The sequence below is a fragment of the Trichechus manatus genome, unplaced genomic scaffold, assembly GCF_000243295.1.
Source record: "Trichechus manatus latirostris isolate Lorelei unplaced genomic scaffold, TriManLat1.0 scaffold00131, whole genome shotgun sequence".
Classification (NCBI taxonomy): domain Eukaryota; kingdom Metazoa; phylum Chordata; class Mammalia; order Sirenia; family Trichechidae; genus Trichechus; species Trichechus manatus.
Genome location: NW_004444067.1, coordinates 6,714,546 through 6,737,136, shown reverse-complemented (window position 1 = coordinate 6,737,136; position 22,591 = coordinate 6,714,546). Strand labels below are relative to the sequence as shown.

General features: G+C 49.5%; 1 protein-coding gene across 1 annotated transcript in view; it reads right to left on the bottom strand.

Moving 5' to 3' along the window:
* The window catches only part of ADGRD1 (adhesion G protein-coupled receptor D1), a 107,161-nt gene that overhangs the window by 23,702 nt on the left and 60,868 nt on the right, over nucleotides 1-22,591 (bottom strand). The window contains exons 14-18 of the mRNA XM_004385050.1: nucleotides 17,779-17,852; nucleotides 12,562-12,685; nucleotides 5,516-5,619; nucleotides 4,569-4,680; nucleotides 3,099-3,252 (exon numbers count right to left, since the gene is read on the bottom strand). Of these exons, the coding sequence (XP_004385107.1) occupies nucleotides 3,099-3,252; nucleotides 4,569-4,680; nucleotides 5,516-5,619; nucleotides 12,562-12,685; nucleotides 17,779-17,852 (568 nt within the window). The remainder of the gene's footprint in view (nucleotides 1-3,098; nucleotides 3,253-4,568; nucleotides 4,681-5,515; nucleotides 5,620-12,561; nucleotides 12,686-17,778; nucleotides 17,853-22,591) is intronic.

Below are 22,591 nucleotides of genomic sequence, written 5' to 3'. Positions count from 1 at the left end.
CAAAACGAAACAAGAAGCTAGCACACAGTAAGCAAACATAAAATAAATAAATATAATAACTTACTGATGGCTCGGGGACAACAGTCAATATCAAATCACATAAAGAGGCAGACCATGACGACTTAAGCAAGTGACCACAACAAAGAAGCAAGAAATTTTCCGAAGGAAGAGAACTTCTTGGAATTACCAGAGGTAGAATACAAAAGATTAATAGACAGAACTCTTCAAGGTATCAGGAAGGAGATCATGCAAAATGCAGAACAAGCCAAGGAACATACAGCAAAGCAATAGAGGAACTTATGAATATTAGAAGAGCACAATGACAAACTTAACAGACTGCAAGAATCCATAGAGAGACAGCAATCAGAAATCCAGAAGATTAACAATAAAATTTCAGAATTAGACAGCTCAACAGAAAGTCATAGGAGCAGAACTGAGGCAATGGAAGTCAGAAATAGCAAGAGTGAAGATAAAGCATTTGACACCAACTTATCTGAGGAAAAATCAGATAAAAGAATTTAAAAAAATGAAGAAACCCTAAGAATTATGTGGGACTCTATCAAGAGGAATAATCTATGAGTGATTGGAGTACCAGAACAGGGGGGGATAACAGAAAATACAGAGAGAACCATCGAAGATTGGTTGGCAGAAAACTTCCCTGATATCGTGAAAAATGAGAAGATATCTGTCCAAGATGCTCATTGAACCCCACACAAGGTAGATCTCAAAAGAAAGGTACCAAGACATATTATAATCAAACTCGCCAAAACTAACGATAAAGAGAGTTTTAAGAATGGCTAGGGATAAATGAAAAGTCATCTACAAAGAAGAGTCAATAAGACTAAGCTCAGACTACTCAGCAGAAATCATGCAGGCAAGAAGCCAATGGGATGACATATAGAAAGCCTTGAAGGAAAATAATTGCCAGCCAAGAATTATATATCCAGCAAAACTGTCTCTCAAATATGATGGCAAAATTAGGGCATTTCCAGACAAACAGAAGTTAAGGGAATTTGTAAAAACGAAACCAAAATTACAAGAAATACTAAAGGGAGTCCTCCAGTTAGAAAATCAATAACATCAGATAACAACCCAAAAATAGAACACAGGACAGAGCAACCAGATATCAACCCAGATAGGGAAGTCACAAAAATAAATCAAAGCTAAAAAGAGACATCAATATGTAAAAGATGATAACATTAAAACAAAAAAGAGGAACTAAAAAATGTAGTCATAGATCTTTCATATGGAGAGGAAGTCAAGGAGATATAAAGAAATAAAAGATTGGTTTAAACTTAAGAAAATAGGGGTAAATATTAAGGTAACCACAAAGGAAACTAACAATCCTACACATCAAAATAAAAAGCAAGAAAAACATAAAGTTTCAGCAAATACAAAATCAACAACAAAGAAAAAGATGAAAAATACCTAAAGAAAATTAAGTGGAACAAAGAAACTGTCAACAACACACAAAAAAAGACATCAAAATGACAGCACTAAACTCATACCTATCAATAATTACACTGAATGTAAACGGACTAAATGTACCAATAAAGAGACAGAGAGTGGCAGAATGGATAAAAAAACACGATCCGTCTATATGCTGCCTACAAGAGACACACCTTAGGCTTAAAGACACAAACTAAAACTCAAAGGATGGAAAAAAATGTATCAAGAAAACGACAATCAAAACAGAGCAGGAGTGGCAATGTTAATCTCTGACAAAAGAGACTTTAAAGTAAAATCCACCACAAAGGATAAGGAAGGACACTATATAATGATTAAAGTGTCAATACACCAAGAGGACATAACCATAACAAATATTTAAGCACCCAACAACAGGGCTCCAAAATACATAAAACAAACTCTAACAGCATTGAAAAGAGAGATAGACATCTCCACAATAATAGTAGGAGACTTCAACATAGCACTTTCAGTGAAGGACAGAACATCCAGAAAGCAGCTCAGTAAAGACACGGAAGATTTAAATGCCACCATCCACCAACGTGACCTCATAGACATATAAAGAACACTCCACCCAACAGCAGACAAGTATACTTTCTTTTCCAAAAAAAAAAAGAAGAGGATCCAACTGTATACTGTCTATGGTGACGTACCTTATATTCAAAGATATAAATAAGTTGAAAGTAAGGACATGGAAAAAGATGTTATAAACATATATGAACCTAACAACAGAGCCCCAAAATACATGAAGAAAAAACTGACAGAATTGAAGAGACAGATAATACAACAATAATGACTGGAAACGACAATACTCCACTTTAAATAACATGAAATCAATAGAACAAGTAGGCAAAACAACAGCAAGGGAATAGAAGGCTTCAAAAACATTAAACACCAACTAGTCCTAGCTGACATCTATAGAACACTCCCCTCAACAACACCAGAATACACCTTCTTCTCAAGGGTGCGCGGAATATGCTGTGGTTTTCACAACAGACCACATGTTAGGCCACGAAGCAAGTCTCAATAAATTTAAAACGACTGAAATCACACAAAGTACGTTTTCTGACCATAATGGGATGGAATTAGAAATCAAGAGAAAAAAATTAGGGAAATCCACAAATATGTGGAAATTAAACACACTCCTAAATAAGCAATGGATCAGAGAAAAAATCCAAAGGCAAAATAGAAAATACTTTGAGATAAAAAGGAAGGCACAGCACATTATGACATGGAATGCAGCTAAAGCAGGGCTGAGAGAGAAATTCACAGCCCTAAGTGCCTAAATTAAAAAAAGTAAGATCTCAAATCAGTAGCCTTACCATTCACCTTCATACACTGGAAAAAGAAGCGCAAACTAAACCTAAAGCAAGCAGAAGAAAAGAAATTAGAAAGATTAGAGGCAGATATTGATGAAACGGATAGGAGAAAAACAACAGAGAAAATCAACAAAGCTAAAAGTTGGTTCTTTGGAAAATCACCACAATTAAACCCAGTCAGCGACTCAGGGGGAAGGTGTTGCCCGAGGGGGTGAGGTCTGGGCCATCAGTTGGCCAACGGGGTTATCCTTTCCATCCTGGCCTCAGAGGTTCCGAAAACAAAATACATTAAAAAGTACAGCACACCCCACCTACCCCATCCTATGCCATAGTAGTAGAGGTGCTTGCTGTCCTCTGAGCTGAAGACCTTGATCACCATGCTGTAGAGATGCAGCCCCTCCACCAGCATCCACGCAAAGGCACTCAGGAAGAAGTAGTGCAGGAGCACGGCCAGGACTCGGCACGGGGTCTGGAAGCAAAGACACAGAGGCTGAGACATCCCTGGGCCTGTGCACTGGGCACTTCTGGTGTCTAGCCTCTCAGCATCCACTTCCTGGTGGCGATCTTCCGGTCACATGGCCCCATTTCTTCCTGGGGAATCACTGCTCCCCACCCACCCACCATGACTAAGCAATTTGGGTGGAGCAAGTGACTCAGGCTAACCAATCACTGCACGTTTCCCAGGTGATTGGCTCAGGGGAGGCACGGGGACCAGGCCTGGCCAATCAGCACAGAGTTGCTTCTGGAACTTGCTTCCATTTGGCAGAGCGCTGTGATTTTACAAAGTCAGTCAGAGATCTGGGAGTGTGTGTGCGCACACGTGTATGTATGTGGGTGCATGTATACACATATGTGCACATGTATGAATGCTTTTTGGACGTGTGTGTACGCATGTGTACATATGTGCACGTGTGGACATCTGTGAATGCCTGTGAGTAAATATGTAAATTTGTGCCTATGTGTCAGTGTGCATGTGTGCACACACGTGTGGATGCTTGTGTGTGTGCATTGTGAGTGTCTGTGTGTGTGCATGTATCTACATACATGTGTGAATGCATGTGGGTGTAGGCATAGAAGCCTGCCATTTCAGAGTACTGCTCTTTAGAAAGCCGTGTCCCTTACTGGGTGAGAGTTTCTGCTGACCTGGTGGAAGCTGTGGGACTCGATGGAGGTGGTGATTCTACAACACTGTGAATGCACTAAATGCCACGGAATTGTTCGCGTTAAGACGATTTATTTTATGCTTTGTGAATCTCACTGCAATTAAAAAAGCAGCATGGGAGGCAGATGGAATGATTTCAGGGCCAGGCCCAGGGGCAGCAGGGCAGGTGAAACCACCGCTGGTCAACCGTTTGACCTACAAAACAGCGTTTTGTGAGGCTCAGCTGCTGCCTGACACAGCGGTGGGGGTGCAAATGGCCCAGCAGGTGCTCCAGGCTCAACGTCGGTGCAACCCAGAGGCTCACCTGTACCAGGGCATCCTGGGGCTTGCCTGTACCAGGGCGACCTGGTGGCTCACCTGTGCCAGAGCAACCTGGCACAGGTTTAACCCTTGTTGACCAACTTGGTCCTGGGGCAACTAGAGGTCGGAAGAGGCCCTTGTCCGAGGTGGGATAAAGAACTCATTTTCTCCATTCCTCGTGAGAGACCCACAGCCCTGGCTACCTGGGGTGTGATCTACATTCTGAGTCAGAAAAACCAGCAGGAGAAGGTGCCCCCTTCGGGGCCACTGCAGGGAGGTGGGAGAGGTGCCATGTGGTCGTGGGGGGATGGCAGTCCACTCACCGTGCCTGGCTCGAACTGAAAGCTGACGAGCAGCAGCACCTGGGCCACCAGCACAGCAAAGGACAGGTTGGCGTGGATATGGTAGCGCTGGTTCCTGATGGTGCTGACAGAGCTGTGGGCAGAGGAGCATGAGGCCGCCAGCGCCGGCTTGGCCCTGCCTCGTGACTGCCCCCACACTTATTTCAAGAAAAGGGGGTTATAATACCCAACCCTCATGGGCTCCCTGCTCCCATGGGTCCTGGCCCTTTCCCAGCCCGCTCGGCCCTGCACGAGCTGACCATGCCCCTCCCAGCACACTGTGTCCTTCTGTAGCGTATGCACCCCAGCCTCAGGGTCTCCGCACCTGCTGTTCGTCACCAGAGACCTGGGCACAGCAGCTTCCTTCGGCCATCCCAGCTCACAGCCCCCCTGGAGAACTGGCCACCTGCCTGACTCCCTCCTCCCCTCTCTCGGTCCCCAAATCGTGAGCACTAGGTGTCTTCCTGCTTTTGTCTATCGGCTGTGATATGCCCCACGTGGTGTCAGCCAGGGGTCCTCCCGGGAAACGCCTCCGCACCCTCCCAGCATCCTCTCCTCTGCAGACCCCCAGAGGCCAGCAGCCCTGACACCTCAGAGATGTCCTTGAGGAGAGAGGAAGGGGCTCCTGGTGATAACTCCCACCTAGTGTGTCAAAGGGCCAGAAAGCCCTTGTGGGTTGGGGGGACCTGGTGCAGGGAAGCTCCCCAAAGCCAGGTGCCAAATCCAGCCCCCCTTCCAGGCTGCTGGGCCCCCGCCCCTGCCTCCACCCGCTCTGACATGAAAGGGGCTGGGCAGTCTTCCCGGCACAGCACGGGGGCGCAGACCCAAACGGGGCCAGGTCCACCGCCCTCTGACAGCACACAGCTGGGGAGGTGTGAACACCTGCAGAGGCTGTGGGACCCCCCTCCTGCGGACAAAGGGGGACTCACGAGAGGACGGCAAAAGTGACCAGCGTTGCGGTCAGGCAGATCACGGACAGGGAGCAGCCGATGTAACTGATGGACGACAGCGCCACCTGGTGTCCATGTGTCAGCTGTGCGGGAGCAGAGCTTGTCAGCTGGTGGGGTGGGAGAGGGGCTGCCTGGCTGGAGTGGGGGAGGAGGCAGGGAGCGGCAGGGGGTGCCAGGGCATGGGGGGGTGCCGGGCCCCAGGCTGGTGGGGAGCTGGAAGGGGCGGGTCTAACCCCACAGTGAGTACAGGCAGCCACTGTCCGTCGTGACTCCTGCCCCCAAACACCGTGCTGCTGTACCAACAGAGGCTCACCCGTGGGTTCCAGCCCTTGGCTTTAGGCATTGAGATGCCCCACATCGCTCTGCAAACACTCAGCCCTCCACCCTTCCAGTCTCCTCTCCTGCTACTACCTGACCACCCCACTCCAAGCAGGGGGCCTCCCACGTGTCCCAGTGTCCAGTCCCGCCTGTCCAGGTGTCCACTCCCACCCGTCCTTCATGGACGGCGCTGTTCTTCCATCCTCCAGAGGCACAGCTCAACTCCTTCCCACCCCTCCCGCCACCATGCCTCTGACCATCTTGTCTAGATTCAGCAGACGCAGTGACCAAGGGGGTGTGGGATCTGATCAGGAGGCTGGGCCCTGGAGCCAGACCGCCGGTTCAAATCCTAGCTCAGCCTCTTCCTAGCTGAGTGACCTAGACAAGTTACTTACCATCTCTGCCCCACTTTAGTCATTTGTAAAAAGGAAAACAATGATAGCACTCACCTCACAGTGGAAGTAGGAGGGTTACATGAGTGTATATGCGTACAGGGTGCGCAGAACGGGACCTCAGATAGAGTCAATGCCATCACCCCTGCCGTGACAGCCAGCACCCAGTCTGGTCCCAGCAGCAGGCTGCTTTAGCAGCATTGATAGCTGCTGAAACTCCCCGGGCCGGCATGGCGGGCCTCAGAAGAACCTCCTTGTGCGTGCATTGATGCCACCTGCACCTTGTCTGACATCTCAACATCTCTTAAAGCAAGGCGGGTCATTTGTCTGCAGACCAGTTAAAATCGGGAATCCACCTCCTGTGGATTTCTGGAGGATTACAGGAAGGCACTGGAGTATTGCAGAGGCAAAAAGATGCCGACTAAATGCTTCTTCCTCGTCCTGGCTGTGGGGCACAACTGTTCACCTCGCCAAGCTCCCGTGTCCTCATAGTTCAAGTGAGAATGGCGATCTCTACTTCATACCAACGACAGAGAAGACACATCAGGGTTTTCAGAGACTATGAACATTATTTTGCTGTCCGGTAAAGGACAACGTTCAGACAATGGTGACTGAGTGTCTTCAAGAAGGGCCACCTGTTACCTCTGGAGGGACTGTGCTTCCTCCCCCAGTATTATCTCCTCTGACGAAAATTTTAAATTTCTAGATGCAACTGCTAGAATACTGTCTAAATAAAGTTATCTTTAGAAAAGTAAGAATAAATAAAAAATAGGGTGGGGCATAAACAAATAAATATGCTAAGGTAATCGGCTGCAGAGCCACAAAGCACAGCCAAAGCGCAGCTCACCCACCAGCGCATCCCAGACAGGACTCCCTCTATTCCTGACGCTGGGGTCCCAACACTTGCTAGGGGCGGGGGCACACTCACTCATCTGACCCCACCGCAGCTCCGCCTGGTGGGGTCCTCGCCCACTTATCAGACGAGAAACTGAGGAGCAGAGGGGTCCCCCGTCTGACTGGCCCGGGCACGGAGGGGTACCACTGCTGACCACACCCGGCAGCGTGACCCAGCCGCACACGTGGGCGTGGTCGGAAGTGCCCCCCAGGCGCGGAGACCCGGGGGAGGAGTCTGCTGCCTGCGGAGGGCGTCCACGCCACAGCGCCCCCGAGGGCACGGCCCTGCATGCACGCCCAGTGCACGGCTGAGACCGGCATTTCGCTGTAATTTGGTCTCGGCGCCCACACCCTCCCTGCGCCCCCCTGGGAACAGAGCCGGCTTACAGGGGCTGGGGTGGGCCGCTAGGGGGCCCGGCGGGGTAACCGCCACGTGCGGTTCCATAATCAGCATCCTGAGGGGAGCAGAGCAATGATGGGATGGCCGAGAAGCGGCCGGCCTGGGCGAGGAAGGCGTGGGGTGTCCCGGCCGTGCTCTTCCTCCCTACCCGCAGCCAGATTTAGAAATGCCCAGAAAAGCCTGGAGTTTGTTTCAGGACATGATGCCTTTGAATCAGAGACCACAAACTCAAGTGCCCCAGAGAGGTACTTCATACAGGGCCAGGAGGCGTTGGGGGCCTTGCATACACAGTCAGCAAAGAAGCGGGGCTATTCTCCGAAATGTTGTATCCCCACTTGTGGATAACAACGTGCCTCTCGTGGAAGTGTCAGGTCCCACTGTAGACACGAATGAGAGACGTGGTACTGTCCACCTAAACGCAGAACGACAGTGATGACAGATGGCGGCTGACATGTGCGCGGGGGGGGGGGGGACTGCAGTGAGCCTCCGCCCGTGGCACCCACTGTTTCAGACCCACGGCCACAGCACTGTCCTCTTCTCGCCCCCATCCCGAGCGTCCAGACGTTCCTGCCCAGCTGTTCTATAAGTTCTGCTGTAAGTCAGCCCCGTGGGTGCCTCTGCTTTCCAACAAGCGTCAGTCGTGACCTGAAACGCCGCACACGCTCCCTCCCTTTGCAGTCCTGGCAGAGCACCCCGTCAGTCAGCCACCGCCTGTTTGTTTTAGGACCAGTGAGGGCTTGAGAAAACAGCAGGCAGGGGGCTCCCTCCACGGGGGGCAGGGGGGGCAGTGGGGCCTGGGGAGCAGAAGAGGCTGCAAGGCGGGGTGGAGACCTTGGAGAGTGGGGTCTCTTCTCTAGTCCTCTCAGCCAAAGGGAGGCGCTAACACAGCCTGGCAGCCCCCAATGCTTTCACTCCAGACTCTCTGTGCAGCTCATGGGGCTGCAGGGCTGGGGGAACCCCTGGGAACAGTCTCCACTTGCAGAGAATAACATTTAGATGGATGGATGAAAGGATGGGTGGACAGCTGGACATACGTATACACATGCATGAACAGGGAGAGATAAAAAAGGATGAGCTGGAACAGGCACGAGGCCCCTCGGGGTACCAAGAGGTCTCCTCTCTCAGACTCGCAACAGCTGGGATCTGACTCAAACGCCCGTCTCTTGACTAAATTATAACGCCTGCGCTCTGTCAGCCAAGCCCAGGCAGACCAGCTGTGCACTCATTTCTGCGTCCCAAAACTCAGCAGAGTGCCTTGTGCACAGTCAATATCAAGAGGTTGCTGGGCCACAAATCAACCAGTCAATCAATCAATGCACTGTAGCAGGTGGGACAAGGCTCAGCCAAGGCGGAGTTCCCCATGGTGCAGCAGCAAAGCACTGTGAACACTAGATGATTTTAAGTAATAAGGGGCAGACACTTTTAAAATTATTGCCAAGAAATGCTGTGCTGTTTAGAATGTAAGACACCATTCATCATAACATGCATCATTATTTTAAGTTTACTAAGAGAAAGAAAAACTAAGGAAGAACCAAGAAAAAAAAAATATTGCCAATTAACCCACAGTGTGCCAGCAATACTGAGTTCCTTCCCAATTTCAGAGAAAGCAAAATGGGCTAAAATAGACGCATATTAGGAGAGTGAAATGAACTCTATCACAGGTATTTCCACTGCGTAGCTGGTGACTCTATCGTTCCATTTCTATCACTGTTGTGGATTTTCTTTTTAAATAATGCATTTATGCAAAAAGTGAGCCCATTTAAGAAAGGACTGTGCTCCTTTAAAAAATCACCCGTATGAACCCAAAAGACTCCACAAGAAAACTACCAGAACTAATAAAAAGATTCAGCAGAGTAGCAGGATACAAGATAAACATACAAAAATCAGTTGGATTCCTATACACCAGTTAAGAGAACTATGAAAAGGAAATCAGGAAAGCAATACCATTTATAATAGCCCCTAAAAAAATAAACTATTTAGGAATAAATCTAACCAGGGATGTAAAAGACCTGTAAAAGAAAACTACAAAACACTACTGTAAGAAACCAAAAGAGACCTACATAAATGGAAAAACATACCATGCTCATGGATACTTAGACTTAACATTGTGAAAATGTCAATTCTACCCAAAGCAATCTACAAACACCATGGTCTTGGGGAACATCTAGCTCAATTGGCATAACACAGTTTATAAAGAAAATGTTTCACATTCTACCTTGGTGAGTAGTATCTGGGGTCTTAAAAGCTTGTGAGTGGCCATCTAAGATACTCCACTGGTCCCACCAGTCTGGAGAAAGGGAGAATGAAGAAAACCAAAGACACAAGGGAAAGATTAGTCCAAAGATTAATGGACCACAACTACCACAGCTTCCACCAGACTGAATCCAGCACAACTAGATGGTGCCTGGCTACCACCACTGACTGCTCTGACTGGGATCACAACAGAGGGTCCCGGACAGAGCTAGAGAAAAATGTAGAACAAAATTCTAACTCATAAAAAAAGACCAGACTTACTGGTCTGACAGAGACTAGAGAAACTCCGAGTACGGCCCCCGGACAACCTTTCAACTCAGTACTCAAGTCACTCCTGAGGTTCACCCTTCAGGCAAAGATTAGACAGGCCCATAAAACAAACAATAACACATGTAGGTCAACCACTTATATGAGACTAAACGGGCACACCAGCCCAGGGGCAAGGACGAGAACGTAGCAGCAGACAGGGAAGCTGGACAAATGGAAACTGGGAACTCAAGGTCAAGAAGGAGAGAGTGTTGACATGTTGCAGGGTTGGCAACCAATGTCACAAAATAATATGTGTATTGTTTAATGAGAAACTAATTTGCTCCGTAAACCTTCATTTAAAGCACAATAAAAAAAAAAAAATCACCTATATGAGACCAAATGGTCAACAATTACTTTAAAACAGATGAGATTGTAAGGGGGTAGGGAAACTAGATTAATGGAAACGGAACAACCAGAACAGAAATAATGAGAATGTTCACGCATTGTGAAGAACATAACCAATGTCACTGAACAACTTGCATAGAAATTGTTGAATGCGAACCTAAACTGCTGTGTAAACCTTCACCAAAAACACAATAAAATATTATTTAAAAAAAAAAGAAAGAAAGAAAACCCAAAGTGCTTCTAGCACACACCGCCCCAGTGGGACAGGGCAGTGGCTCTGGGTGGGCTTGTTGGTGGGCTCTTGTGAGGGCTTGGTGGAGCGGAGATGTTGCTGCAGGAGTAGAGACGCCAGCGTTCTGGACATTCTGGGCCCCCATGTGTGATTCCCACAGCCTCACAGGACCAGTCAGATGGCCGAGGCCATGTTGAGGCAGAGAGCTAGGCACCCGCTTGGTCTCCCCTGGACAAGGACCAAACCCCACCCCGTCCACTCACCTCTCTCAGGCCCCTTCCAGATGAGGCCCTGCCCAGGTGAGCCCATGTGCGAGGGAGGGCGGGGTGCCCAGAAGGGGCCTGGCAGGGAAGGCAGGGGAGGAGAGGTGCGGATGGAACCTGGGCAGAGGACCGGGAAGACTCGGGAAGGCAGGTCCCGGAGGATGTGGGCCCAGGATGCGAACAACCATGTAAGAATATCGTGGGTAAATCTCCAAGCCCACCTCGGGCTTGACAGCAACTTGATACCCGCCTTAATTCTGTTAGTGTTCATGGAAATGTTCATTTCTAGCATGGATAATTTTAAACTATCTTCAAATCAACCTTCCCTGGCAATGAGTAGAAGCATTTTACTCCCACGAAGACACCCACAGACAGTCTAAATCTGGCATCACCTATGTTGAGTGGTGACAGACTTTGGGGATAGGTATCTGTAATCATGAAGGCCTCTGTGATCCAGTTTTGTAACCTGGTGGACAAGCCTGTTCCCTCCCGCCCGCCCTCCACCATGGGCACTCAATGCCCACAAACACTGCAGACCAGTGTCAAGGTGATGGGAGGCCCAACACCGCCCTCCCCCAGGACCCACCGGATGGGGTTTGCGTCCTCACAAGACAAGAGTCCAAGCAGCGCTGATGGGGCATTAGAGTGGTCTAGCCCATGGTACCCTGACCACACAGTGACCTCTCTCCCGGCTCAGAATCATCATTGATGACTAACATCTGTAAGTCAGGAGATTGCACACAAAGCCCAGATCCCCAGCTTCTCTTCTCGCAATCAGAACATGGGGCACCGGTGGAGCCAGCAGCACCTCCCGCCCCCACCTTCCAAATTCATCTTCCTCTGGGGGTCTGGCAGCTGGTTGCTACCCAGGACCGAGCACAGCCAGGTGGCATCCTACCCAGGGCATCTGCACTTTTAAAGGGCGCTTTTTTCTTTTATAAACTACATTTGCCTTAAACCGAAGCAATTACTCTTCAATCCTAACGTCCACCATGCAGCCAGCCGAGCAGGTGAGAAAGATGAAGTATTCTGAAGCACAGAAACCCAACCTGGACAGCCCTCTCCCTGGTTAGACAGCCACTTCCTCAGTCCCATTTCCCGGGGAAGAGACAGGAGGCTGGGGAAGTCCCCTCCTGTCAGCTGGCATGGTTATGGTGGGCTGGAAATGAGGTTCCTCAGCCATGTGCCCGTGCCAGCCCAGCCCCACACCCCTGTCACTGGGCACACACTGCAGCCGCCATCCTGGATCGGCACCTTCAGTGACACCTGCTCTGGACACACGTGCACACGGTCACAGCCAGGACCTCCGTCTGTGGATGAACACGCCCCGCCACGCAGCCACACAGCACAAGGGAGGGTGTCACAGGCTGGCACCACCGCCTCTTGTCTGGCCACTGAGCCCCCGGGAGCCACATCTGCTCTGCACCCCTGGAACCCGAAGCAAGTGTATTCTTGCCAAAGGATCACCAGGCAGTAAAGCCTCACAATGGCCCTCAGCCACGAAGGTCTCCGTCACCAGCAACAGCGTGTGTCTGCCCGGCTATGGCTAGAGCCCATGGGCATTGGTGGGCCCCTCCCGACCCCCCGCCTGGCCTATTCGCAGCCCCACGACCTCTCACCTCCAGCGGGACCACCTGCATCAGGATGGCGAAGTTGGTGAGGTGAGTGCAGCGGCAGACGGAGTAACTGAGGTTCCCCTCCGTGAGGGCACAGCCCTCGTTCGACCAGACCCCTTTTCCAGAGCTGTGGACACACGGAAAATGGTCAGCGGGAAGCTCCCAACCCGGCAGCACCCTACCCTGGCCGGTGGGCTGAGACAGTGGCTCCCTGCCCCCCACAGGTTCCTGAGCACAGGGCAGGTGCCCCCACCCCAGTCACCAGGGAGAGGCCAATCTGGTGGCAGGGGCTACAGAGCGTGCTTGTGTCTGGGGTTGGCACCAGGAAGCAAGGGCACCTGCCGGGAGTGGGCTGGTCCACTTGCTCTGGCACAATCACATTGGAAGGGACTGGACAATATCCAGTAAAAAGTGACATGTGCGTGTCCTGTAAACCAGCAACTCCGCTGTCAGGGAGAGTCTCTGGAATGCGTGCACAGGCGACACGCCCATGGGCATATGGCTGATGGGCCCCCGCTAGTGGCCATTCTAAATAACCTCACTGTCCATGGGGGAATGGGTAAATAAAATATAAATATAATATATAAATATGTGTGGCCTTTCTCACTATGGTCTTGTAATTCCCACCCAAGTGATTGGGTGGGACTGTGCAAATAGGGTAATCATGGCCCACCAAGGGGATTGGTCAGTTTTGCCATCCTGCTAGGTTTTAAATGAGCCATCCCAGAGGCAGAAAGGAGAGGGTCCCACCACCACCAAGGAAGAACAGCCAGGAGCAGAGAGCGTGTCCTTTGGACCCGGGATTCCTGTGCTGAGAAGCTCCTGGAACCAGGAGACAGAGAGAGAGCGTGAGCTTGAGAAGCAGTGGCAGAGAAACAACGGCGGGAGACGGCATGGTGGACTCCTGGCCCACTGAGCGAGGAAGCTGAGTGCCTTTGGGCGGGAGGCTTGCTGGTGGAGTAGGGTGCCTCTGGGCACTTATTGGCAGGGACTAAAAGAGCTCTGTAACACTTGCCTGAGCAGGGCAGAGGCCTAGGGCCAGAGAGAAGTGTGCCTGAGAGAGCACAGCTGAAAAGAGGCTGTCCTGGTGGAAGAACTGTATTCCGGAGTGTTCCTGAACCTGAACTGTAATCTGTTATTTTCCTAATAAACACCGTTACTGTATTGTCTTGTGAGTTCTGTGTGGCCAATACAATGAATTACTGAACCTAGCAGAGAAGTAGAGAGTGCCACGGGAGGGATGGTTGGTGTCAGAATTGGTAAAGATGGCAGAGAGAGGAGGAATGTCTGACCTCGGCCTCATAGGAATCAGCCTTGGGGTGTTGATCTTGATTCTCCTTCCCCCTTGTGAAGTTAGAGGAGGTCAGATGCCACCCCCACACCATTTTACAAATGTGATATATGAATACTGTAAGTACTATATGCTAAATACCATATACCAGCATACAGATACGCTGGGTACTATCTGTCTATGTTGTGGAGCCCTGGCAGCGCAGTGGTTAACAGCTCAGCTGCTAACCAAAAGGTCGGCAGTTCCAATCCACCAGCCGCTCCTTGGAAACCCTATGGGGCAGTTCTCTGTCCTATAGGGTTGCTATGAGTCGGAATTAACTCGACAGCAACAGGTTTGGTTTTATCTGACTCATAGTGACCCTACAGGACAGAGGAGAACTGCCCCCATAGGGTTTCCTAGGCTGTAATCTTTATGGGAGCAGATCACCAGGTCTTTCTCCTGTGGAGAGGCTGGTGAGTTTGAATTGCCAACCTTTCAGTTAGCAGCCGAGTGCTTACCTGTTGTGCCATCAGGGCTCCTTCATCTATCTGTAGATACTGTATATTATAAATACCATGTACTAGAAGGAATATGTAGCAATATAAGCAAAACACAAAAACAACGTGATGGAATGATGTAAGGAACAGGGGGAAAAACAAGACCATATTTTTCTATGAACATAAATATAAATTATACATAAATTATTGAGAAAAAACACAAAACCTTCCCACAGTGGTGACTGTTTGGGGGAGGGGAGGAGATCAGGATAAGATGTCAAGGTTAAAGGGTCATTCACTTTTATAGTGTTTTGCCTTTTTAAAAGAATAACGTATTTATGTATTACCTGTATAATTGCTTTTTTAAAAAAAAATTTATTGTGTTTTAGGTGAAAATTTATCATTTCTTAAAGTATAAACTCAGACAAAAAAAGAAAGACTCAGAATTCTAAGGCCAGTGAAAATATCTTTCAAAAGGGAAGGAGGATAAAGACTTTGTCAGACAAAGACTGAGAGGAATTGTTGCCAGTGGACCTGCACCACAAGAAAGGTTAAAGGAATAAGATATCAGACAGGTATTTGATTGCATTTTGGAATAGTCTGTACAGAACTGGTGTTATACAGGACTCCAGAATCTTTATGGGTGATATACAAATAAAAAAAAAGCTGGAAATGGAATAAATGAAAGTAAATATACAATTATTATTTTCTTATGTTTAATTGCTCTAGAAGATAACTGTCTAAATAAAAACAGCAACGTATACGCTTACGGCATCTGTGAAAGTAAAATGTATGATAACAATAGCACAAAGGAGGGGCAGGAGGAATTGTGAAAACACTGTTGTAACGTCTTACTTTACATGTGAAGTGGTAGAATGTTATTTGAAGGTAGAGGCAGATGAATTAAAGATATATACTGTAAATCCTAGAGAAAGCCTAAAATGAACAAATAAATAAAAGGATGTATAAACTTGAACACAATACTGGAGACAAAATGGCATCGTAAAAAATTCAAAAATCCAAATGAAGTCAGCAAAAGCATATAAGAGACAAAGAAAAGATTGCAAAATTAGAAAATAGTTAGCAAGATGGTAAGTTGTAACAGCTAGCAAGAAATTATAGAAAGAAGAGCAAATCAAACCCAAAGCAACCAAAAGGAAGAAAATTAAAGATAAAGAGAGTATCATGGATTGAATTGTGTCTCCCCAAAATATCTGTCAACTTGGGAAGTCCATAATTCCCAGTATTGTGTGACTGTCCACCATTTTGTCATCTGATGTGATTTTCCTATGTGTTATAACTCCTACCTCTATGATGTTAATGAGGTGAGATTAGCAGCAGCTATGTTAATGAGGGAGGACTCAATCTACAAGATTAGGTTGTGTCTTAAGTCAATCTCTTTTGAGATATGAAAGAGAGAAGTGAGCAGAGACATGGGGACCTCACACCACTGAGAAACAAGAGCCAGCAGAATAGCACATCCATTGGACCTGGGGCCCCTGCGCTGAGAAGCTCCTCGACTGGGGAAGATTGATGACAAAGACCTTCCCCCAGTGCGGACAGAGAAAGAAAGCCTTCCCCTGGAGCTGGCACCCTGAATTTGGACTTCCAGCCTCCTAGACTGTGAGAGAATAAATTTCTCTTTGTTAAAGCCATCCACTTGTGCTATTTCTGTTATAGCAGCACTAGATAACTAAGACAGAGGGTAAATTAATAAAATTGAAAACAGAAACAAAATTTTGAAAAATTAATGAAACCAACAGTTGTTTCTTTGAAAAAAATCAATAAAATTGATAAACCTCTAGTGAGAGTGACCAAGAAAAAGAGAGAAGACACAAATTACAACTATCAAACATGAAAGAGGGGCATCACTACAGACCCTACAGACATGGGGGGGGGGGGAAGCTAACAAGGGAATACTACAAACAACTCTATGCCCATAAATTAAACAAATTAGATAAAATAGACAAATTCCTCGAAAAACACTAACTGCCAAATATCCCCTGAAGTCTTCTTAAAATTAAACAATAGTTTAGCTGAACTAGTGAAAAATATCTGCCTTGGGCATTATGCTCTTTTAAGAACTACCTATGCGGGATCAAACTGACAACAGCAACTCCAAAGATTAGATAGGAAACTTAGGGGGCAGTGAGCTTATGTTAATGGGAGAGGAACAACTCAGAAAATGAGGATGAGAATGGTTGCACAACTCGAAGATTATAATCAATGTCACTGAATTGTACATGTAGCAACTGTTGAATTGGTATATGTTCTGCTGTGTATATTCTCAACAACAACAAAATAAATAACATTTAAAAATAGAAGCAGTCCTTAAAAGTCCAAATAAAAAATATTGTGCACATTAAACATACACACACACACACAAATTGCCAAAGCTCCCTTAAAAAGAAATTTAAAAAAACCCATTGCCGTCGAGTTGATTCCAACTCATAGGGACCCTATAGGACAGAGTAGAACTGCCCCATAGAGTTTTCAAGGAGCGCCTGGTGGATTCAAACTGCCAACCTTTTTGGTTAGCAGCCATAGCTCTTAACCACTGCACCACCAGGGTTTCTTAAAAAGAAATAGATGACCTAAATAGTTCTGTATCCATTAAAGGAATTGACTGTGTACTTCAAAACCTGCCAATAAAGAAAACTGTAGGCTCAGACAGCTTCACTAGTGAATTCTATCAAATATTTATGGAAAAAGTAATATTGATTCTATACAAGCTATTCCAAAATACTTTATAAAATGTACCTTTTACAGAGGTACACTACCCTGATACAAAAGACATTACAAAAACAGAGGAAAAAAAAAAAAAAGAAAAGAAAACCACAGACCAATATCCTCCATGAACACAGACACAAATATCTCCAGCAAATTCTAGCAAATGAAATCCAACAATATATAAAAAGGACAACACATTGTGACCAAATGGGATTTATCCCAGGAATGTCAGCTGGCCCAACATTCAGCTTTACTTATAACCACTCAAAACAGGAAACAACCCAAATGTTCCTCTACTGGAGAGCAGATAAACAAACTATGCTACATTCATACACTGAAATACTACTCAGCAATTTAAAAAAGGAAAACAAATGAACTGTTGCTACCTGCACCATGGATGTTGTGCTAAATGGAAGAAGCCAGACTCAAAAGGCTGCATATACTATGATTCCATTTACGTAACATTTTTGCAAAGGCAAAACTATAGGGGCAGAAAACAGGTCAGTGGTTGCGAGGACTCGGGCTGGGAGAAGGGAAGACCACAGGTGGACACAGCGTCCAGGACATAGGCGTCCTGGGTGTCCCCAGCATTTATGGATGGTGGAGCCACACTGGCTCCAGAATTCAGTGATCCATACCAGCGCTGAAGTGGATACCTTCCCTCCCCCACACCCCACCCTTGCCCATGGAGCCTGGCCCCTCCCTTACAGACCCCAGTACCTGAAGTCCAAGAAGGCACAGTACCGGAAGACTCGGTTGCTCTCATTGGTGGCCTTGGCATACTGCTTCTGCATCTGGAATGAAAGAAGATGGATATGCTCTGTGAAAAGGCTGGAGAAGTGGGGGGGGGTGCCCTCAGTAAAGGACCCCTGGGGTGGTGACAGGCGACGCCATCGACTTTTCATTTAAGTCCCCATCACGGTCAGTGAGGGCCACAGGATCTGGCCCATCTCACACAGCTCCCTCCTCTGCCCACACCAGCCCACCAGCCAGGACTCAGTACCAGCAATCCCAACCTATAGATGCTGCCCCACAGGAGCCCTCCTACCCAAGGGTGACCTTCTGCTCCCTCGCCTGAGGGTCACATACCACTACCATCACACCGCCCATCACACCGCCATTCTCAGGAGAAACGAGCACCACACCTTCTCTCCCCACCAGCGCTTCTCCCCAGTGCCCGCACCAGGCACTCACAAGTGCCCAAAGCAACAGTGATGGCGCCCTCCCAGACATGCCCCTCCAAATTCCCCGCGAAACGCCGAGGGCCGTGAAAAGGTGTGGAGGAACCTCGGACAAGCACTGCTAAGTGGCAGAAGCCAGCCCGGAAAGGCTGTGCACTGTGTGATTCCAAGTCCAGGACCTTCTAGAAAAGGCAAAGCTGCAGAGGCAGTGAAGGGACCAGGGGTTGAAGGGGCCAGGGGAGGGAGGAGAGGGTGGAGCACAGGGCTTTTCCAGGGCAGAGACACCATGAGGGTGGGCTTGGGACAGTACACATTTGTCACACCCAGAGGACTTCATCTCACATACTTTGGACATGTTATCTGGAGGGACCAGTCCCTGGAGAAGGACATCATGCTTGGTAAAGTAGAGGGTCAGTGAAAAAGAGGCAGATCCTCAATGAGATGGACTGACACACTGGCTGCCACAATGGGCTCAAACACAGCAACGATTGTGAGGCTGGCGCAGGACCGGGCAGCGTGTCGTTCCGTTGTACGTGGGGCGCTGTGGGTCGGAACTGCCTCCACAGCACCTAACAACAGCAACCGCACAGGCCTGCACAACACCCGGCGTGAGCCCTCGTGTGAACGGTAGACTGTGCTTAGTAACACCAGGCACCACTGGCTGTCGAGCAGACCCTGAATCACGGTGCCCCAGCGTGTGTCAGAGTAGAACTGCACTCCATGGGGTTTCCAAGGGCTGATTTTTTGCAAATAGACCACCAGACCTTTCTTTCTGCCTCTGGGTGAATGCGAACCTTTCAGGTAAGGTTGAGCGCTTAACCATTTGTGCCACCCAGGGACTCCTTACAAGGTGATTAGCAGAGAAGAAACTGCAACAAGCAAACCCTACAGAATGGAGCCTTAAATGTGATTTGTTTTTAATAAGCTGGGGATTAGGACGTTCCTTGTGTAATTTAAAAGACACGTTTAAAGCAAGTCGGCGACCGGCGGGAGCCTACAGCCAGATGTATGTGTGTCACGCCGAGCACCGAGCGTACCCGAGCTCTCCCCTTTCCCTCTTAACATTCCCCCCACCCCAGCTGGGGCAGGGGTGGTCCCACCTGGAGGCAGAGCAGAGGCTGTGTGGCCTCCAGAGACCTGACACCTGGACTCCAGATCTGAATCACTCTTTTGAGAAAACGTAAAAATCAGCCACAACCCCCAGAGGCAGGCGCACATGTGGTCCAAGGATGAAGGTGCAGAGGGAGCTCAGGTGGGCCCAGCCCATAGCCTACACAGGAGGCCCGCCCGCCCAGAGGCTGCACAGTGGGCTCGGCTTCTTGGGGAGAAGAGTGGCCACTCCTTATGGGTCTGAGTTTAGAAAGGAACTGGGACAAAGTCTCTCGGCAAGTCTCCAGAAGAAGGAGCCAGGAAGTTCCAAGATCGGGGTCAGGAGCAGGCATGTCTTTCACCCAAGTCAGGGCATTGTCGGGAAGGAGGGAAGTCATCTGCGTAGCGCTGCGGTTCATGGGGAAATGGGGGGAGCCATCAGCCTCCCATGGGCTTGGTGAGAGAGGAAACCAGTCCAGCTGGTCACCCAGGTGCAGGGGAACAGGAGGCAGGAGTCTGCGTGGCCCCTTCCTCATGGTTGGGGAAAGCAACATTGAACTTTCTTGTGCATCCTTAGGCTAGGCCCACTGAGCTCTGGGGCCGACCCGGGAAGGTCTTCAGACAGAGAGCTGGCGGCGCGTGAAGTCTACCCACCTCGGGCTTACATGCATCCAGTGGGCCTCAGGAATCCCCTACGGGACCTGAGCCTCCCTCAAACATCACAGAAGCAAAGGGAATTAATCACTTGACTGTTTATTGTCCACTGTTCATAAGCAAGGGGCCCTGGTGGCCCAATGGTTACGAGCTCAGGCCAAAAAGGCTGGCAGTTCGAATCCACCAGCCACTCCTTGGAAACTCTATGGGGCAGTTCTACTCTGTCCTGTAGGATCACTATGAGTCGGAACTGACTCGACAGCAATGGGTTTGGTTTGGGTTTCGTTCGTAAGCAAGGCTCCCAAGGTGGCTCCTTCTGGGAGATGCATATCAGGATCGAAGGACAATGTGATACCTGATAACAGTCTTCCAATGTCTCTGCTTAGAAATCGGCTTGCTTTTTATTTATGTGTACAATTTTCCCCATAAATCAGCTGGGAGGAGGAGACGCTTGTCCATCACGGTACCAAACAAAGCACGAGATGGTGCCTGGCCCATTATTTTACCCTGCATGAAGCAATGAAAGGCGTGGAATGTTCCACTCCCATGACAGGCTCAGTAAATTCGTTAATTCCATTGGCGTCTCCCAAAATGGAGCAGATCCACCCAGGTGCTCATGGGTCTCGGCCAATGTCTCCTCCGCCCTCGCTGCCGTCTACTCAGCTCCAAGTCAGCTCATTTACCACGAGGCAGGGTGTGGGGATACATGCCATTTAAACATGGCTGCACTATTGACAACTGCAGCCCCCACAGGCCTCTATGCTGCACAGCATGTTGATGCTTGTCTCCAACATGTCGAGACCGGATGTGTTTTCCCAAACCTATTGTCCCTTTACTGATTGACTTGTTTACCTGAATTCCTTCTCCCTTGCCCGCATTCAAAGCCCATTGTTTTGTTAATTGCCTTATTGATTGCTGTATTGACTATAAAATAAACTCCTGGGACTGAAGTGGGGGTCGGCTCCTCAGAGCGACCCTCCTGGCCCCACTTCTCTGTAAGAGTTGTGCAGTTGGTTACTGTCTTCGCCGTCCCGATTGCCGTCGCCGCTGCGACCGCAGGGCTGCTTTGAACAGCTGGGACACCCACCTTCTTTCTGTTGTTGACAAGGTCCCCGTGAGTCGCAGCCGACTGATGCAACTAACAACATCAGAGCAACAACAGGAAAGGCAGGTGTAGCAGATGGGGCCGGGCGGGGGTGAGGAAAGGCCTTCAGCCACCTCGACCTCCGCGTGTTTCCTGATTGGATCTTTCACTCTCACCAAGCGGCCTGGCGAGGACGAGGCGGCCCCGGTGACCCAGGCTCCAGCGCTGGTGGGGGATGAAGGGGGCAGCAACCCTGACACATCACCTGAGAAAGGAGCCTGAGCACGGCAGAGCCGGCAGCGCGGGAGCGCTGGGCTGAAAAGTGGCCGGGGAGGGGCTGGGCGCACTGACCCACCCCCACGGCACAGCTCCCCGGCATGAGGGGCTCCTGGGGAGGCAGCAGGTGCCCGAGGCACCGGAGACGCACAGGTGTGGAGCTCAGACTCTCCTCGGAACAGCCGTGCATCCAGATGCTCTGGGACCAAGACACCTTCCTTCCAGTGTGTCACCCCACGACAACCCCAAGAGCCCTGACTGCGGGTCCCCATGCCTCCAACTCTGTCTAAATGCCACCTAAGCCCCCCCATTCCAGGCCCAGAGGCCAATGGAGGCCCCTGGGGCTCATGGCTCCAGTCATGGCAGCAGCTGTTGAGTCCTGACCCCTAGGACGCGAAATGGCTCCACGTGGGACTGACACACTCGTCCTTCTTCTCAGTCTCTGAGGGGCTCCCCGACCTCCTAACCCGCCCCACAGTGCACCTGGGTCAGCGCAGTCACAGCCACCTGGGACACAGCAGGGCCGGACACTCCGGGACATACTTGGTTCAGGGCCCACGTGACGTGCTGTCCACATAAGTCCTGAAACATGAGCTGTCTGTCACCGTCCATGTGGACCCCTGGTCTGGTGGCAGAGCCCACCCACCCGAGTGAACCCGCTGAGACTGTGTCCCCTCCTGGTACCCCAAATCGATCTCTCCTCGGCTAACCCCACGAGTCCAACTGAGAACAGGCGCAGTTTCCAATTCTCGCTCTCTCGGTTTACACACAGCGTACACCTGTAAGCCCAGGTAAGGGAACGCCACACAGAGAGGAAATTGCTTTGCTGTCTTCAGCAAAAAACAAGAAGGAAAAAAACTCTCTGAAATTACACAGGTCTCTGAAATTAGAACAGCGAGCCTCAAAATTGAACAGGAAGTGTGTTCAGATTGCCACCCCTTGCCCCAGGTAACAAGTCAACTCAGGGAGTGTTCCCTGGAAAATGCTGGAACCCAGTGCTTGCCAGGCCCCCACCCTGTTCCTGCACTTGGCGTCCTGCAGAGAGGCCGAGACCCCCGGGGGGAGGTGGGCGTAGGCCAGAGGACAGGAGACACAGGAGGAAGCCAGGTCTGCCCAGGAGGGAGGGCTGTGGTCAGGGCTTAGGGGAGGGCTGCGGTCAGTGCTTAGGGGAGAGATGTGGTCAGTTCTTAGGGGAGGGCTGTGGTCAGTTCTTAGGGGAGGGCTGCGGTCAGTTCTTAGGGGAGGGCTG